The sequence below is a fragment of the Sander vitreus genome, chromosome 3 (genome assembly GCF_031162955.1).
Source record: "Sander vitreus isolate 19-12246 chromosome 3, sanVit1, whole genome shotgun sequence".
NCBI lineage: Eukaryota > Metazoa > Chordata > Actinopteri > Perciformes > Percidae > Sander > Sander vitreus.
In genome coordinates this window covers 25,385,372-25,401,627 of record NC_135857.1, presented here as the reverse complement: position 1 = coordinate 25,401,627, position 16,256 = coordinate 25,385,372, and the positions used below count along the sequence as shown (strand labels likewise).

The 16,256-nt window shown below is 40.2% G+C and overlaps 1 protein-coding gene across 1 annotated transcript; it reads left to right on the top strand.

Moving 5' to 3' along the window:
- The first annotated feature begins 868 nt into the window (after window positions 1-868).
- gap43 (growth associated protein 43) lies at window positions 869-11,862 on the top strand. The gene is made up of 4 exons (XM_078247112.1): window positions 869-897; window positions 2,622-2,655; window positions 6,438-7,095; window positions 10,771-11,862. Exons 1-4 carry the CDS (start codon window positions 869-871, stop codon window positions 10,848-10,850), a joined length of 801 nt encoding a protein of 266 aa, XP_078103238.1. The 3' UTR covers window positions 10,851-11,862.
- Window positions 11,863-16,256: the final 4,394 nt, after the last annotated feature.

Sequence of the window (16,256 nt, the reverse complement as noted above, 5' to 3'; positions counted from 1 at the left end):
TCTTTTGTACTTCTGTTATCTTCAGCAGAAATGGTTGACACAGGAAAGTAGATTTCCACAGAGAAGAAAAAAGGGTGGGGTACAGACTGAGTGAGCAGCACCATCATGTCAGTGGCCTCGGGGGAATACAATGGGAATAAATGAGTCTAAATGGTTTATCAAAGCCCTCCAGCTTTATAAGTGGATGCTGTCAATTGAGGGTTAAATGAAGTGTGCACTTATTTAAAGGGTGTAAAAGGCTGGTGTTGGGTAGTTTATAATAACCCATGGCTATTCTCAGTGGCAGAGAATAATAAAAGAAAAAAGGTGTTGCATGGAAGCAGGTGGGTCTTGACAGTGTAGAAAAAGGTGGCACTCTCCTGTGCTTAATTTCAGCAGCTATCAGGGTGGTGTTGTGCCTGATCAGGGCCGGTTTCCTGCTGCTATCTAAAAACTGATTGTGTTTTTATCGGAGTCATAACGCACTGGATTCCGATGCCACTTGATTGCTTCTTAAATGTTACCCGGTATGAGTCATATTAGCTCTGGCAGGGAGGAGAGAGCGAGAGCGAGACAGACAGTTGAAAGACATGCAGGAAGAGCAGGATGCAGAGCGACATGCAGGCAGGGAGAGAATGAGCGGTGGGGTAGAGTGTAGCTGGTGCACATGGAGGTAGATAGAAGGTGGAAAAAGATGCAAGATGAGGTAGAGAGCGAAGGGAACTTGGTTGGCAGAGGAATAGCGGTGGGTAAAAAAAGGATTGAGACAGGGAGGGAGGTTGCAAGGTATGGGGGAAGGTAGGGAGAGGCAGGCATGCAGCAAATAGGGAACGAAACTGGATGGTGGCTACAACCGGCAGGAAATGTGGTAGCGACAGAGTCAGGGATGATGGTTGGAGGAGGTGAGCAGGCGCAAAGGTGAGAAAGATCAAAAGAAAGGAAGCCGGCGTGCTGCACACTGCAGCCATGTGGGTGAGGCACCGGCTCATCCCAGTGTTGCTGCCTCGAGCGTTCGTGTCTCAGCACAAGGGAAAGAAAACCAGCCGGCCTACAAGCACTTATCCTCCTGCCTCCTGTTTCTGAGGAGCAGAGGAATAAATTAATCCAGACATACTCAGTGGTCTTCATGGATGGATGAGCAAAGAGCATGGTTTGCTGCTTTAAACATGGCAGTATTGCTGTGGATTCTGCCATTGTGGAGTGTTAAGTGCTGTTGCAACATCTTCACTATGGGAGTGGCTACTAGCACTTCATTTAAGTCTGCTCAGTAGCCCCAGCCCCTAGTTTTATATTTAGTTTCATGCAGTTTTGAAGCAAAATTCACCACCCTCAAAATTGCCCTAGCCTTACGATCAAGGATCAAGTTCTTCCAGGTCCTTCAGGTACTTAAAATCCCACCCATATGTGCTAGACTATGTCCAATCTCCATCCCTAGTTATCATCCTAGCACCAGGACCATACCTGTCCTGCCCTCACTTGAGGGCTTGAGCCTCAATCAATCTAGACCAAAATCAAGACCCAGCCAGCTACCTTAAAGATGATCGTCTCCTCCCATACAGTCACTCTGTCATGCACTCAAAGCCCCTTTCCCCTGAGCCTGGCTTTTATTAGCCAAAGCACCAGCCACAGCCCATATTTCCATATTCCTCCAGTCCACCCCTAGCCCCTTTCCTTCAGCTCCTCGCCACTTCCACTTGCCCCTCTCCTCAGCCCCACTGCCCCTCTCCCCATCCTCATCCCCCTATGAGATCAGTGGCGATTGCCGAGCCTTTGTTCAGGCAGAGAGTCGGTGTAATTGAATTAAAGGCTGCTCTAGAGGATGTAATGACGCTGGTATATGGCCGCTCATTAGTTGCTGCGGAGCATCTTTTTCCGGGCCGTTGTAAAAGAAACAGTGCATCCTTTAACATCGCTCATCAATTCATCGTCAAAGGATGAGAGAGGGAGAGAGAGAGAGGGAGAGAGAGATGGCGAGCGGCGGCTGTGGCAGTCACCACCTGAGCTCCCCTCTCCTCATCTGCAGGAGATAGCTGGCTAAAAGGGTGTGGTGCTCCGCTGTGTCTGTATATGTGTGTGTGTGTGTGTGTGTGTGTGTGTGTGTGTGTGTATGTGTGTGTGTGTGAGAGAGAGAGAGAGCGAGCGAGAGAGAATGAGTGGGTAGCACTTTGCTTAGTGAGAAAGAGAGTGAAAGACGACAGAAAGAGAAAGAAGGAGCGGGAGATATCCAGCAGTTGTAGACAGCAGCTATGTATTGGCTCTTTGGTGTCTGGATAGTTCCTGCAGAAAAGCAGACAGCCATTGAAATCATGCTGGGATTTTCAGGAGAGAGGTGCCATTACAGGAAGTATGTGTGCCACCAGCAGGGTGGGTAACATCTCGTTGCCTGCTTGGGAACTGTGGTAATATGACAAATGTTTAGGGAGTTTTTCCATTTTATTTAAATTAGCTAAGGTACCATATATTATATTACTTACAATATCTGGTTTAATATACATAAATCTTCAATAATTACACAATAAAATGACTTGGATCAAATAAATTCCGCAGCTGCACCTGTTGGGTTTGTGATAAAAGGGCCTCTGCAAAGCTCAACAATTATAAATTCAAATATTACCTTTAATATTTCTCTCCCCTCTTGCTAGAGGCATTCGATCCAAGGCTGGGCGGAGCAGCAAGGTGAAAAGGAAGTCTCCCGCTTGAATGGATCAGAATAAAAAAACAAAACTTGATTATATGCGCGCCTAGTGTGTGCATTAGCGAGAGCTGTGGTTTTGTGGTAATCAACCATCATAACCCCCCCATCATGAAACAAGTCCCTTATGGCACTGGCAATGAGGCAGTGGGAAGGTGGTGGATTGTTACTGTGTGTCACCATTGGGGGATGGTGTGTTTGTGTGTGCGTGTGTGTGTGTGTGTGTGTGTGTGTGTGTGTGTGTGAGTGTGTGGGTGTGTGTCCATTGGGGGATGGTGTGTGTGTGTGTGTGTGTGTATGTGTGTGTGTGTGGTTATGGTCCTGTCAGTAAAGCCATTGACTCTCGGGTGTGGTTCTTACGACAGCGGGTGCCCACTCAAGGACAGAGACAGACAGGGAGAGAGCATAGACTGCAGCTATAATTGACACATCCAGCTGTCGGCTAGTATACTGAACACATTTTAGCATGGCCATTTATTACTTTACAGACAGAAAAGACAGAGGATATGTGCTAGGCTATTGTACATTGAAATTCTGAACATGAAGATGCACTCCTTATTTGTCAACTACACATGGCAAGCTGTCCTCCAGCAAGCTTTTAATGTTGCTAGATTATCCTTTAGCTGTTATAATTGCAGGATTGCATAATATGTTTCACAACCATGCAAGAAAACATTATTTTTTTGCTGGATAATGATATTAGTTTAAAGTGGGTAATGAAGAGTATCTATGGCAACCTGAAAGACCATGTTCAAAGAGGAAACACTGCGGACGAATTGTAATAAGTAATTTGATTAACCTGATAATGCAAATATGTTGACTCACTGCAAATTAATCAACGAAGAGTTTAAACGGTTGTGCAGTCTCTGAGTGAAGATTTAAAGGTAGTGTACCTTGTGGTGTGCTGTACCTTTGGGAGGTGCTGCTGTATTTATGAATGAAAATGTGTGCTGCACAGACACCGAGTGGAATAGCGGCTGCAGGAGGTTACGCGACCAGGGTTCAGTTAGCAGTGAAGATGCAATCCTTGAAGGATTTGCAATAATGTTTCCATTGACATAATTCAAGATTTTAGTGTAGCCACTATCTCAGTCATTAACCACTGGTACATTGTATATGACAGCATAATATGTTTGATATGACAGGTCAAAGTAGCTCAGTACTGAATCTTATGGTCCATGAAAACAGACAACAGCAGTCAGAAAATCCCAGCGCAGCACTTTTGAGGGTGATGCACAGACACATATCATCATCACATATCAACAATCAAATGATGATGCTATAATATTTGTGGTCAAACCATGATTGTGATCTTTCTTCCTCATCTTCACACACTGATATGAGATCACCTGGCACTCTGATGGTAATTTATTACATTTGCACTCAAACGCACCCAGATCTCTAAAGTGAATGACATACCCTCCGTTCCAACAATGATGTCATACCCCCATATTCCCTCACACCCTCATCCATCGCTTTCTCTCTCTGTCTGACTCACTGTATGCAGCCAGTAAGTAATTCTATTTAGAGTTAAGTGCTTAGGTCAAAGTTTTGGCAATTGTAAGCACCCATGAGCTCAGACATAGTAAAAGCCCAATAAGTCACCGGAGACCTGCATATTATTAAGAGCATAGGGTGTGCCAGTGGTACTTAGTCTGTCTCCACGTTGGCAATCTGTTCTAATAGCAGGACATTTGCTAAAGTTAATTTCCACATTTCCACAAAAATCACTATATTTGAGAAGCATTGTAAAATCCCTGCAATTCTACTATCCCTGTCACAGCCAGCAGTATCAGGCTGTTTTTTAATAATACATTGCACAAAATTGCTTCAGGAAGATGGTTTATATTAAGAATTGCAGGAAGGGCCCGAGGCAGGATTTACACCCTGAACCCTGGGGATGGCATGTGAATAAAGGTGGAGGAGGAGGTGAATATACCAACACAGCTGCACCTTCGCCTCTCTGCTCCAATATTGGACTGACGCACTGACCCTGAAGAAGACATGTTGGTTTAGAGCCTCTGGCTCCTAAATCATGTCAGGCAGATGTGATTTCTCACACAGGCAGCTGTCCACGTCAAACCTCGTATCCAATATAATGACACTATTAGAGATAGTAGGTATCAGGGAATAGGCTGATGGATGTAGCTACTGAGTCACATCTTGAAAACCATTTCCACTCAAATTCACTGACCTTAAAGACGATGCTACTGCTCGGTGACATAGAACGCCAGCATTGATACATATAACCCTTTTGGCCCCCCAACCGGCCCTGCACCGCACCCTCTCGCATCACACACAACCCCTCCTTAGCCATGCTGATTGCTCCGCCTGATTTACAAGTTCCCATTGGCCCACTCCCCTGAGAGGTCAGGAGCACTGCCAGTCAGGGTGACATATAGTCTTTCATAGCACCAACCAGCAGATAGCGCCGTGATGAGTTAGCACTCTGGTTGTCAAGGTAACCTTTGATGGTTGGGAGGGGTATGGCAGTGAATGCTGAGGAGATTCTAGCAGGCAGCTCGTTCCCTAGCAGCCAGAGACAGCTGCCGAAAGACGAAAGCTACTGTACCTAGAGAATAGCACATTGGCTCATTATTTTGGAGAAAAAGCCTCAATTTTGAATGCTTGAATTTTTCTGGTTACAATTTTGAAAATATCATTAGCAGTGAATCCAACGGGAAATTAATGAATGCCATGGAGAGGTTCTACATTTAAGTGTAATTATTCACAAATTCCATTTCAGCACCATTATCAAGAGGACAATATCCACCTCATGCCTGGATTGAATAACCACAATAAATGCCTTGAGTAATTTGTCATGCCCCAAATCCCAGTGTATCCAATTTATTATGTGGTGACAATCGACCCACAGACACATTTGGTATTCTCATGATTCACAATGCCCTAAATCTCCTCTTTCCAGTACATTAAATGACAAAATTTGGTAGATCAAATGAAACACTGGATCCTGACAGACTTGATACCTGGAAGGACAGAAACACAGATTCTGCAGTTTTAAACATCTTTATCATTTGGCTAACTGATGCTGCACTGCCTGCATGCTCTTTGACAGTTTGTTTTGCTTCATGTTGCTTATTCACATTCATTTAAGGTGCACATTTAAAGCTTTTGATTGGTTAAACTTTGGCTATGGAAAATATTTTACCTTGATTTGTTTGCCTATTCATTTTGAATGTACTGATTCATTTTGTTTGCCACTTTCAGTGCTCATCATTCATTCATTTATTTGATTTGATTTCTTTTCATTAGATTTATATGACTCATAGCACAACCCACTATTTGATGGACAGCTATGGATCCAGTTACAGAAGGTAATATCATGGAACCCCTTTCAATATTACACTGTGTACTGTTCTATTCCTAACCCTGTTCCTCATCCAGTCCTACACTTGTACTCAATTTTAAACCAGTCCTGAAACTCTAACCCAACTTTTCCCAGTCTAAAATTATCCAGCAATGGCTATAAATACCTCAATTCATAAATTAACTAATAAATAATCTCTCATAACATATACCTTTGTCTTTTTCTGACTTCTGACCTTTCAACTCATGACATATTGTGCCTTTCTTTGCCAGCATGATATTTTGGAATCAGCAACCTCAAGCTAAATACCCCCACAGTAGAGGGATTCTTTGCAAGTGTGTAGCATTGCAACCAGTACCTTCCCTTGCTGGTTTCCAGTGGACCTACTTGATGGCTTACAGTAGAGTTTAACTTGCTATATTTTCTCTTGGCTACCAGGTGGAGAAGAATGAGGAGGCGGACCAGAAGATTGAACAGGATGGCACCACCAACAAACCCGAGGACAAGGCCCACAAGGCTGCCACCAAAATACAGGCCAGCTTCCGTGGACACATAACTCGGAAAAAGATGAAAGACGGAGAGGAAGAGAAGGAGGGAGACAGTCCTGCTGCTGCAGAGGAGGCGACAGAGGGAGGAGAGGAGGCAAAGAAAGCAGAGGGAGAGGAGGCACCTGCAAAGGAGGAAGAAGCTGCAGGAGAGGAGGCCAAGAAGGAGGAGGAGACGAGCCAAGCCAAAAGCCCAGTGGCAGACAAGCCAGCTAACTCTCCGGCAGCTGCTGCTGCCTCTCCAGTAGGCACAGCGACATCTCCTGTAGCTGCAGCACCGGCAGCTGCTGCCTCTCCTACAGCCACCACAGCACCCTCTGAGCCCCAGAAAGAGGAGCCAAAGGCAGAGGAAAAAGCAGAGGAGAAGCCCAAAGAGGTGGAGGTCCCAGCGGTGGCAGCCAAGAGTCCTACCACAGCCACAGCTGAGGAGAAGAAGGATGAGGAGAGTGAAGAGAAAAAGGAGGAGCCCAGACAAGCCGATGTGCCTGCTGCTGTCAGCCCAGCAGTTGAAGCAGAAAAGGAGGAGCCTAACCAAACAAAAGAAAAACAAGGTAATTATACTAAAGCTTTTAACTTCAATTCATTACAGTATGATTCATTTAAAAACCCCATTACATGCACTCAAGCACATGCCAAATAAAGGAAATCGCACTTGGATAGAACCAACAAGAAGGTACTTAGGTGTGCACGTTTGCGAGGGCACTGAGTTCAAAGACAAAAATAATTTCAGACACACTCACCAATCAAAAAGCAATTACTTGCTGTAAAAAAACTAATAACGGGGAATAGGTAGGCTCCACCTTCCCGTCGTCTTCTTGGCAGCCACTGCAGGAATTAACTGCTTGTTGAGTCTTTGGGATTTAAAGATCTTTGGCAGTACTCCACCTTTCACTGGTTAACACAGAAACACAGCTCAATATTAGATTAGACAGTCTTGTATCTTAGCCTCTGCAAGATGGAAACTCCATACTGATGAGGCGGAGATTGGGATAGAAATGCAGGGTTGGAAATGATTAAGCGCTGGTCAGGAACAATGTTGTAAAATGGGCTTGTGTTATGTGTTATGCTAGTTTATTGTTACGAAGCAGGTTGTATTATTTGCCTAATTAGAAAGCATCATGTTTTTGTGAGTCATAAAGGTTCATCAACCATCAACCAAGACCAACATATTGACGTGGCTGCGTGTAATTTTTTAAATTAAATCACAAATAAACACATTAAATCCTCTTTACACATTGCATCAGGTCAAAAATATTTGATAATATCCAACTCCAGCTAATAGATTTGAAAACAAACCACCATTTGACGCCCAATTATAGTGGAAACGTATACTAGAGAATAGCCTGGAAGGCCATGAAGTTACATTATAATCTTGACATGAACTCATATTTCTGGTCCAAGGACTCTCAGACTGGGTCAGACAGGTAGTTAATGGAGCATGCTCACTCTGGAGTAGGTGGGGGTGTGAGGTAGGAAACTCACACACACCCACTGGAGAACTACATGGAAACTAGGTCACCTAGGCCGCACTGTCTCCCTGTTGTCATAGTTACCACCTCGATGGGATGGCTGCCCTGCATGGAGCAGAGCGGGGATAACAGGTGCTCTGATTTCAATGAATGATTAATGATCCTTACTGGTCACGATCCGCACCGGGGAAGCCTGTCACAAACAAACACAACTTGACAAAGAACTGCTAATTAAGAATCCACTGCTGGCCACAATCTGCTTCACCAACTGCAAATTAATATTTATAACTAAGTCACTTGGCTAAGGTTGGTCAGCGCACAGACCGGAGTCACATGCACAAGGACGCCAGGTACTCTGATCTGACTAAATGATTTATGAGGGTATGATCCAGATTCTTTACCTAGGGTAGTCTGTGTCACTGGCTTCACTTACTTACATCTGACCAAGTTGTTAACTATCATAGCACGATGCCATAGCACTGCATATTCACACATACTGATATAAGAAACCGTATATAGCACCTTTCATACAAGAAATACAGATCAAAGTGCAGACAATTTAAACAACTGTTAAAATGATGAAACACATTTAAAAATACAATAAAAAATGGAATATAAAATAATAAATTATAATTGCATAAACAGCAGCAATGAGCGTTACCATAACCACTTCCAGCCCTCTAATATTGAGCAGTACTGGCGATAATCAAGATATGGTAGTAATAACATAATAGTAGCTTAGAGGAAGGCAAGGCTAAAAAGGGGAGACTTAAACAGTCACTCAAATGCCTCAATTTCAGACTCGGATCCAAAACCACAGAAAGCAGCTTCACCACATGTCTTTGGTATGCTGAGCAGCAGAGAGTCTATTAATCTGAGAGATCTTCCAGGGAGATATCTTTGCATCATGTCATATTATGTTCTCAGGGTCAAGTCCATAATTAAATGTATACACAGGTATAAAATTCATGAAGTTGATCCAAAAACTAAGTGGGAGCCAGTGCAGAGACTTCATAACAGAAGTGATGTGATCTCAAGGGAGTTTTCAAGGGGAGTAAATAGGGTTAACAGCTATAGAGTTGGGTGTCATCTGCAGTGTTCATCCATACTAGTGCTAACAAACACAAAGAAGCAGACCTAGGACAAAGCCTTGCAGACCTCCATATGAAATGTCTGTTCTTTGAATTGAGACACTTTTTTTTTTGCCACATGCCTTATGTTAAAAACAAAATTACAAATGTAAATGGAAGTGGGGAAAAGTAGATAATGAGCATCCAAAATGCCAATCACGTCATGATTGACGCCAGTTCTAATGCTTCCTTCAAATTCAGCTCTACGTCATATCTGAGTTGCAAGTTCCACAATAAACTATGTGTCATGCTCTCATTACATTGTTTACTGAAAAATTCAGTGAAAACTATGGGCAGAATCGCCAAACAAGACGAAAATCAATGTTTTCCCATCTCCAACTCTTATTTGCAAATGCATAGAAAAACTCACCATCACCATGGTAGACAGCTGAGGTGCTACTGATGGTAGAATACCAGAACGTATGTGCTTTGACTCTGTGAAGTGGCTGTAATTGCATTTGCATCACACAGTTCAGTGTCTTTAGAGAGAAAGGCACTCTCATGTCTGTCATACTGGCTAACAATCTAATTATTTCTTACCTGGAAGATCATGCTGTCTTGAGTCACACACTCACACATTAGTGCAAGAACTAACACAGACATGATCGCACCATTCCCCTGCCTTTCTCTCTGCCTTGCCCTCATGCACACATACACACACACCTACACACCCACACACTCCATCACCCCAATCTCCAATGCAATGATGTCATTCTTTGATGTCTCCTCTTTCTATTAAAAGAGTATGAGATCATCATGGTATGAGATCACCGCTCTCAGGGCACTTGAATAATAGGCTTAGTCTGAAACAATAACATAAAGGTCCCAAAATCATTGCAGCCCCTGTACTGTATGACAAGAAATGTTTTTACTTTTGATTTTATAGACATAGACATGTACAATAATAATAATTTATTAGCAGCAAAATAGCCTTAGCATAGGACTAGCACAGGAATAATATAAAGAAAAATATGAAGCATCAAGGCAATATTACTGAAAAACTTGATTAGTAATGGCTCAGTGATGTATCATGGATCGTTATTCAGCAGTATTCGCCTCTTAGTAAGCCACCACTGGATGTTGTTACAGAGCAGTACACTGTGGGCATCACACAGTATTCGATGTGACAGGCCGAGATGCTGCTGTTAGTGTTATATGTCAGTTCAAATGCTTCATGGGTCCATTAGGTGCACTCTCTTCCTTTATTATTTACAGAGCCAATGTGGGATTTCAGACATTAGGTTGCATCTTCTGACTGACATGCTCTCAGTTTTAGTAGAGTTGACATGTTTTGAACAACATGAATTGCAGTTTCTTCTGTGCATTTTTAAATCCACATTTTCATAGTTTTTGAACGTTACCATATGCTTTTTCATACTGAGAACCTTCTGAGGTGAAATATTTAAAACGTCAAAGTAGCAGCTCATACTGTATGTGATATATTTGATACTCAGTAGCTCAGAAGAACCAAATAGAGCTTTTTTATTCCAACCTCACAATGTAAAACCTTTCTCCTCTCCCCGACGAACCTTTTAATCTATCATGTCCCCCTTCTCTCCACCCTGACATCTAATTTTCCTCCTCTCGCTTTGCCTTTTTCTCTCTTTACCCTTCACCCTCCACCCAGATGCTGCAGAGGAGTCTAAAGCCGTGGAGGCCACCCCGGCAGATGCAGCGGCGGAGGGCACCGAGTCCAAGGATGACTAAGGCAAAGTCTAACCTAAAGAAAGCAGAATTAAGAGTATGAAGAATAACACAAAAACAAAAATCTAAAAAGGTTGCTCTTTGCCTTTCTAATGTGAAGGCATTCCGTTTCTATTTGTTTGTCATTTTTTGTGTGGCAATGATTTTCTCATGTTGGGGGAGTTTCCAGCGTTACGTTTTTTGGCTCAAGCTAATACTATGAGGAAGTGGTGTTGATGATAATGATAAGATTGTGATTATGAAAAATGATTGTTACCTTGATGATAATGATGATGAGGAGGAGGATTTAAAATTCACTATCTATTATAAGTGAATCAGTGGTGAAATGAACGCGCCCAACTGGATATTTCCACATGTAAAATGCATTGTGAATGCACAATACTTTATTTGCATTACAATGCACTTTCTTTAAACACATTTTGCAAATAAAATCTGTATAAAATCAAATGCACGCACAAAAATAAGCTGGTTTAAAATGCAACTCTAGTTTTCAACACAGTACAAGTGTATTGAGAACACAGCAAATAGGTAACATACTGACACATCGGATGAAGAATAGAATGTATAATTAAATGTGTGACATTTCCAGTTGGGCAGCTTTATCCTGAATCCAAAAAACAAATATAGGACTATTACTCTCTCTTTATTCAGCTTGAGTCATTCAAGCTTGGTTTACACCCCTTTTACAAACTCCATGTTTACTCACATTTACAGTAAAGGACCTGTTGTCATTTAAATGACATAAGCATATAATAAACTAAAGGAGTCAGCTATATTACTGGTGTAACTGGCTCTTACATGACGATTTGTGTTCTGCCAACCAAACGTGAGAACAGTAGCATGAACCATCGAACCAGATGCATGATGGGAACTCTCCCTCTGAGAGGAACTTTTTCGCAGTCACAAAAACTTAAGAGGTGTGGCGGCTTCTTTTTGATGTCTTTGGTGTTGTTATGACAGTTTATATGAATTGGAAAAAATACTCTTGCACTGATGTTACGCAAAAAAAGGTAAAAAGAAACAAATGAGCAAAGAAAAAATACTTTCCCCATGTTTCAGTGAGTGCAATGTCCAGTTTCAACCTTATCAAGGAGTTCAAACTTGTGAGAAAAAAATAAAAATGGTTTCAATGTCTGTTTTCAAAATAAAGCAAATGTGCCAATTACCATCATAAACTGTGGAGTCTTGTTTAAAGCCATGTTCAAATTTGCTGTTAATTTAGAGGGTAGAATATATCTGGGGGCCAGACTGTCCATTTGGCAATAGGCTTTTTGCTTTCTTGCCGAGAGTTAAAGCGTAACTATCGCCAAAATGCAACCTAGGTCTTTTTGTGAATGTACCCGAGTCAAACTTTCATTTAAAAGCATAATCAGGACGGAAGCGCCACTTTTAAGATTGAACGTATTTTCGTTTTCGGTCAAATGGCCTTTTGAATGGGAGTGCTAGGGGCACTACTATGATAGCATCAAAATCGCTATTTTTAAAACACTAAGAAGGCTCGACACAACTTGAAACTTTGCTTGAAGTATCAGCAGGGGCTCTACATATGAACTCGAGCATTGAGAACATTGTTTGCGTACACAGAGTTTACGAAAAGGAAAGGTTTTGAACAACTCACTTTAGTAGTTGGTTTTTCCGCTGGCCAGTCAAAAACTGTCACTCTCCGATTGCAACAGGGAGGAGAGTAAAGATGGAAAGCTCCTAAAGCTTAGGTCCATTTATACCATGGTCTGGGTGAATACTTGATTCTGATTGGCTGCAGGATGGCCATAAAAAAGTGATGTAGGACACCTACTAAAGGAGTTCTGGTGAAACTGACTGTTTACTGTTCTAAATTAATGCGCTAGATTATAACAAAAAGGAAACGTGAATCTGTTATTTTTAACACTGTGTGCTGCTTCAGTGCCTCGTCCTCTGAACACCACAGGATGGCGCTAACACACACGCTGTAAGAAGTAAGTTATACTGCCCCTCTTAACTGACTTTGTTTCACAGTGAATAACGTTATCTCACATCCCCTTCGCTGTTCAGGTCGCCACTTCAGGCTGCGGCCGACAGTAACGTTACACATCGAGGATAAAATTGTTCGTAAAAGTCGTTATATTGTTTTGGGGATAATGACATGGCTGGATAGGTAGCTTGTCTTGTTGTTCAACATACTGTCAGGTTATTTTTACTAATTGCCAACTGTACACAATGTGATTGACTTCGGATCTTGCTAGCATAGAGTTAGCTTTCTGACTTGTAGCTGAGCGGACTATAAATATCTCCCGTTGCTAAGGGAGACAAGTCGTATCTAAGTTACTTTCTATTTCCTGGAGACGTGAACAACGTTTGCATTGCATAAGAACCTTATAGGATGGGAATGATTGTTTCAAGTATTAGTCAAACCGTCAGGCGTAACCAGAGAAACATAGTTATTGATTGTAAAAACTTTAGATTTCGATTGTAAAGCTAATTAAAATATAAACTTATGTTTTAAAAATATGTTATTTGGCAAGTGACCATGGTATAAGTGGGTTAATGCCCTTTGAGGTGTCCATTGTCAGGTATTAATGGACTTCGATGGAGGCAACTGGTTTATGCCTCTCCGTCGTCCATTAATACCACCTCGTCAGGCATTAACCCTTACATAAATGCACAGATAATTCGTTGTTTTGTCATTAGTGAAAAACAATATTGACCTTGTAGTTGAAAAAGGAGCCTCATTTAAGAAACAATACTAAAATCAATAGATGCGTTCATTCGCATTCGGAGATCGACAATAATCTAAAAAAAGTCATCGTATAGTATGTTGAAACAAGTCATAAAAAAGTCATAGTATAGTATCACAAAAAAAATCATAAAAAGTCATAGTATAGTGTGTCGAAAAAATGTCATAGTATAGTATGTCGGGAAAAAAAGTCATAGTACAGTATGTCGAAAAAACTGAGAAAAAGTCATAGTATAGTATGTCAAAAAAAATTCATAAAAAGACATAGTATATTATGTCGAAAAAAGTCATAAAAAGGTTGTAGTATAGTATATCGAAAAAAGTCATAAGATAGTGTGTAAAAAAAAGTAATTAAAAAGTCATAGTATACCATGTCAAAAATAGTCATAAAATTCATAGTATAGTATGTCGAAAAAAGTCATAAAAAAGTCATAGTATAGTATGTCGACAAAAGTCATAAAAAGTCATAGTGTAGTATGTTAAAAAAAGTGATAAAAAGTCATAGTATAGTATGTCGAATGAAGTCATGTAAAAGTCATAGTTTAGCATGTCGAAAAAAGTAATAGTACAGTATATCGAAAAAAGTCATAGTATACTATGTTGAAAATAGTCATAGTGTAATATTTTGAAAACAGTCTTAGTATAGTACGTTGAAAAAAGTCATAAAAAATTCATAGTATAGTATGTCGAAAAAGTAAAACAATTCATAGTATACTATGTTGAAAATAGTCATAGTGTCATATTTTAAAAACAGTCTTAGTATAGTATGTTGAAAAAAGTCATAAAAAGTCATAGTATAGTATGCAAAAAACGTCATAGTATAGTATATCGAAAAAAGTCATGAAAGAATCATAGTATAGTACGACGGAGCATTAGGGCCACATCAAGGGAATAAAATTAAGGAGGAAGATGTTTCATTTATTTTGCATTTTGAGAATAAAGTCGTACTGTCGAGAATAAAGTTGAAATGTTGAGAATAAAGTCAACACGATGAGAATAAAGTTGAAATATTTTTTCGAGAATAAAGTCGACATGTCGAGAAAAAACTTGATATTTCAAGAATCAAGTTGGACTTTTTAGAATAAACCAAACTACTAACTTTACCTATAGTATTCTACAAAATGCATGAACTATTTGTCTTTTAGCGCATAAACACAGTTTGGTGATAAGTATTAGGACTTTGAAGAGATTGTGCCGAAAATTGCATCTGTTCAGGAGGAGAAACCACACAAACTTGGAAGAGGTGGCCGTATTCCTGCAAACTGAAATACCTTGTAATGGACAGATGAAAGGGTATCGATGGTTACACCTACGTGCAATACAGAGAGGATATGTTGTATCACAAGACACAATAAGACAATTGATCAACTTGTTTGATCCTGAAGGAGTGGAGCTCAGGCGAGCGCGGCACTCCAAGGATGTAACCCTTATCTATGATGTTGCCTACATGGCAGCTGGAATGGCGGACAGTCGCTCTAATGTGATTAAGTGATAGGAAGGAGTTGAATTTATTCGCATCATTTCAACTTTAATCTCGACATTTCGACATTATTCTCGACATTTTGACATTATTCTCGAAATGGTAGTTCAACTTTATTCTCGTCATGTTGACTTTATTCTCGACATTTCGACTTTATTCTCGACATTTCGACTTTATTCTCGAAAAAGTATTTCAACTTTATTCTCGTCATGTCGACTTTATTCTCAACATTTCGACTTATTCTCGAAATGCAAAATAATGCTCCGTCGTAGTATAGCATGTCGAAAAAATACATAAAAACGTCATAGTATAGTATGGCGAAAAAACTCATAGTATAGTATGTCGAAAAGTCATAAAAAGTTTGTAGTATAGTATATCGAAAAAACTCATAGAATAGTGTGTTGAAAATAGTCTAAGTATAGTATATCCAAAAAAGTCATAATATAGTGTGTAAAAAGTCATTATAAAGTCATAGTATACCATGTCGAAAAAAGTCATAAAATTCATAGTATAGTATGTTAAAAAAGTCATACAAAAGTCATAGTATGTCGACAAAAGTCATAGAAAGTGATAGTATAGTATGTTAAAAAAGTCATAAAAAAGTCATAGTATGTCGACAAAAGTCATAGAAAGTGATAGTATAGTATGTTAAATAAAGTCATAAAAAAGTCATAGTATAGTATGTCGAAAAAAGTCATGAAAAAGTCATAGTATAGTATGTCGAAAAACTAACACAAAAATCATAGTATAGTATGTCGACAAAAGACATTAAAAGTTATAGTACATTATTTCAAAAAATGTCTCTGTATTTACTTTATTTTACTACTCTTCTCTAAATTAAGTTGTTTGTACCAACGCTGATAGCAAGCAGGTCTTGAACCCAATACGGGCACCTTATGTGCCTAGAACAACTTAAAACTGTTGTCTTGGCCTCTTCAATTTGGGTGTGAAACCTCAAAACACATAGACCATAATCAGGTTGGAACCCGCCATGTGTTCCAATATCACACTGACCCATCTTATCTGAAAAAAGTCATAAAAAGTCATAGTATGTCGAAAAAAGTAATAGTACAGTATATCGAAAAAAGTCATAGTATTCTATGTCGAAAATAATCATAGTATGTCTGTTGAAAAAAGTCATAAAATTCATAGTATAGTATGTTAAAAAAGTCATTATATAGTATATGCGAAAAAGTGAAACGCCATAATATAGTAT

Coding starts and splice junctions, on each gene's coding strand:
- gap43 (XM_078247112.1), top strand. CDS start 869: ATGGTTGGAGGAGGTGAGCAGGCGCAAAG. Junction 2,656..6,437: donor AGGCTGGGCGGAGCAGCAAG/GTGAAAAGGAAG, acceptor CTTGGCTACCAG/GTGGAGAAGAATGAGGAGGC. Junction 7,096..10,770: donor CCAAACAAAAGAAAAACAAG/GTAATTATACTA, acceptor CCCTCCACCCAG/ATGCTGCAGAGGAGTCTAAA.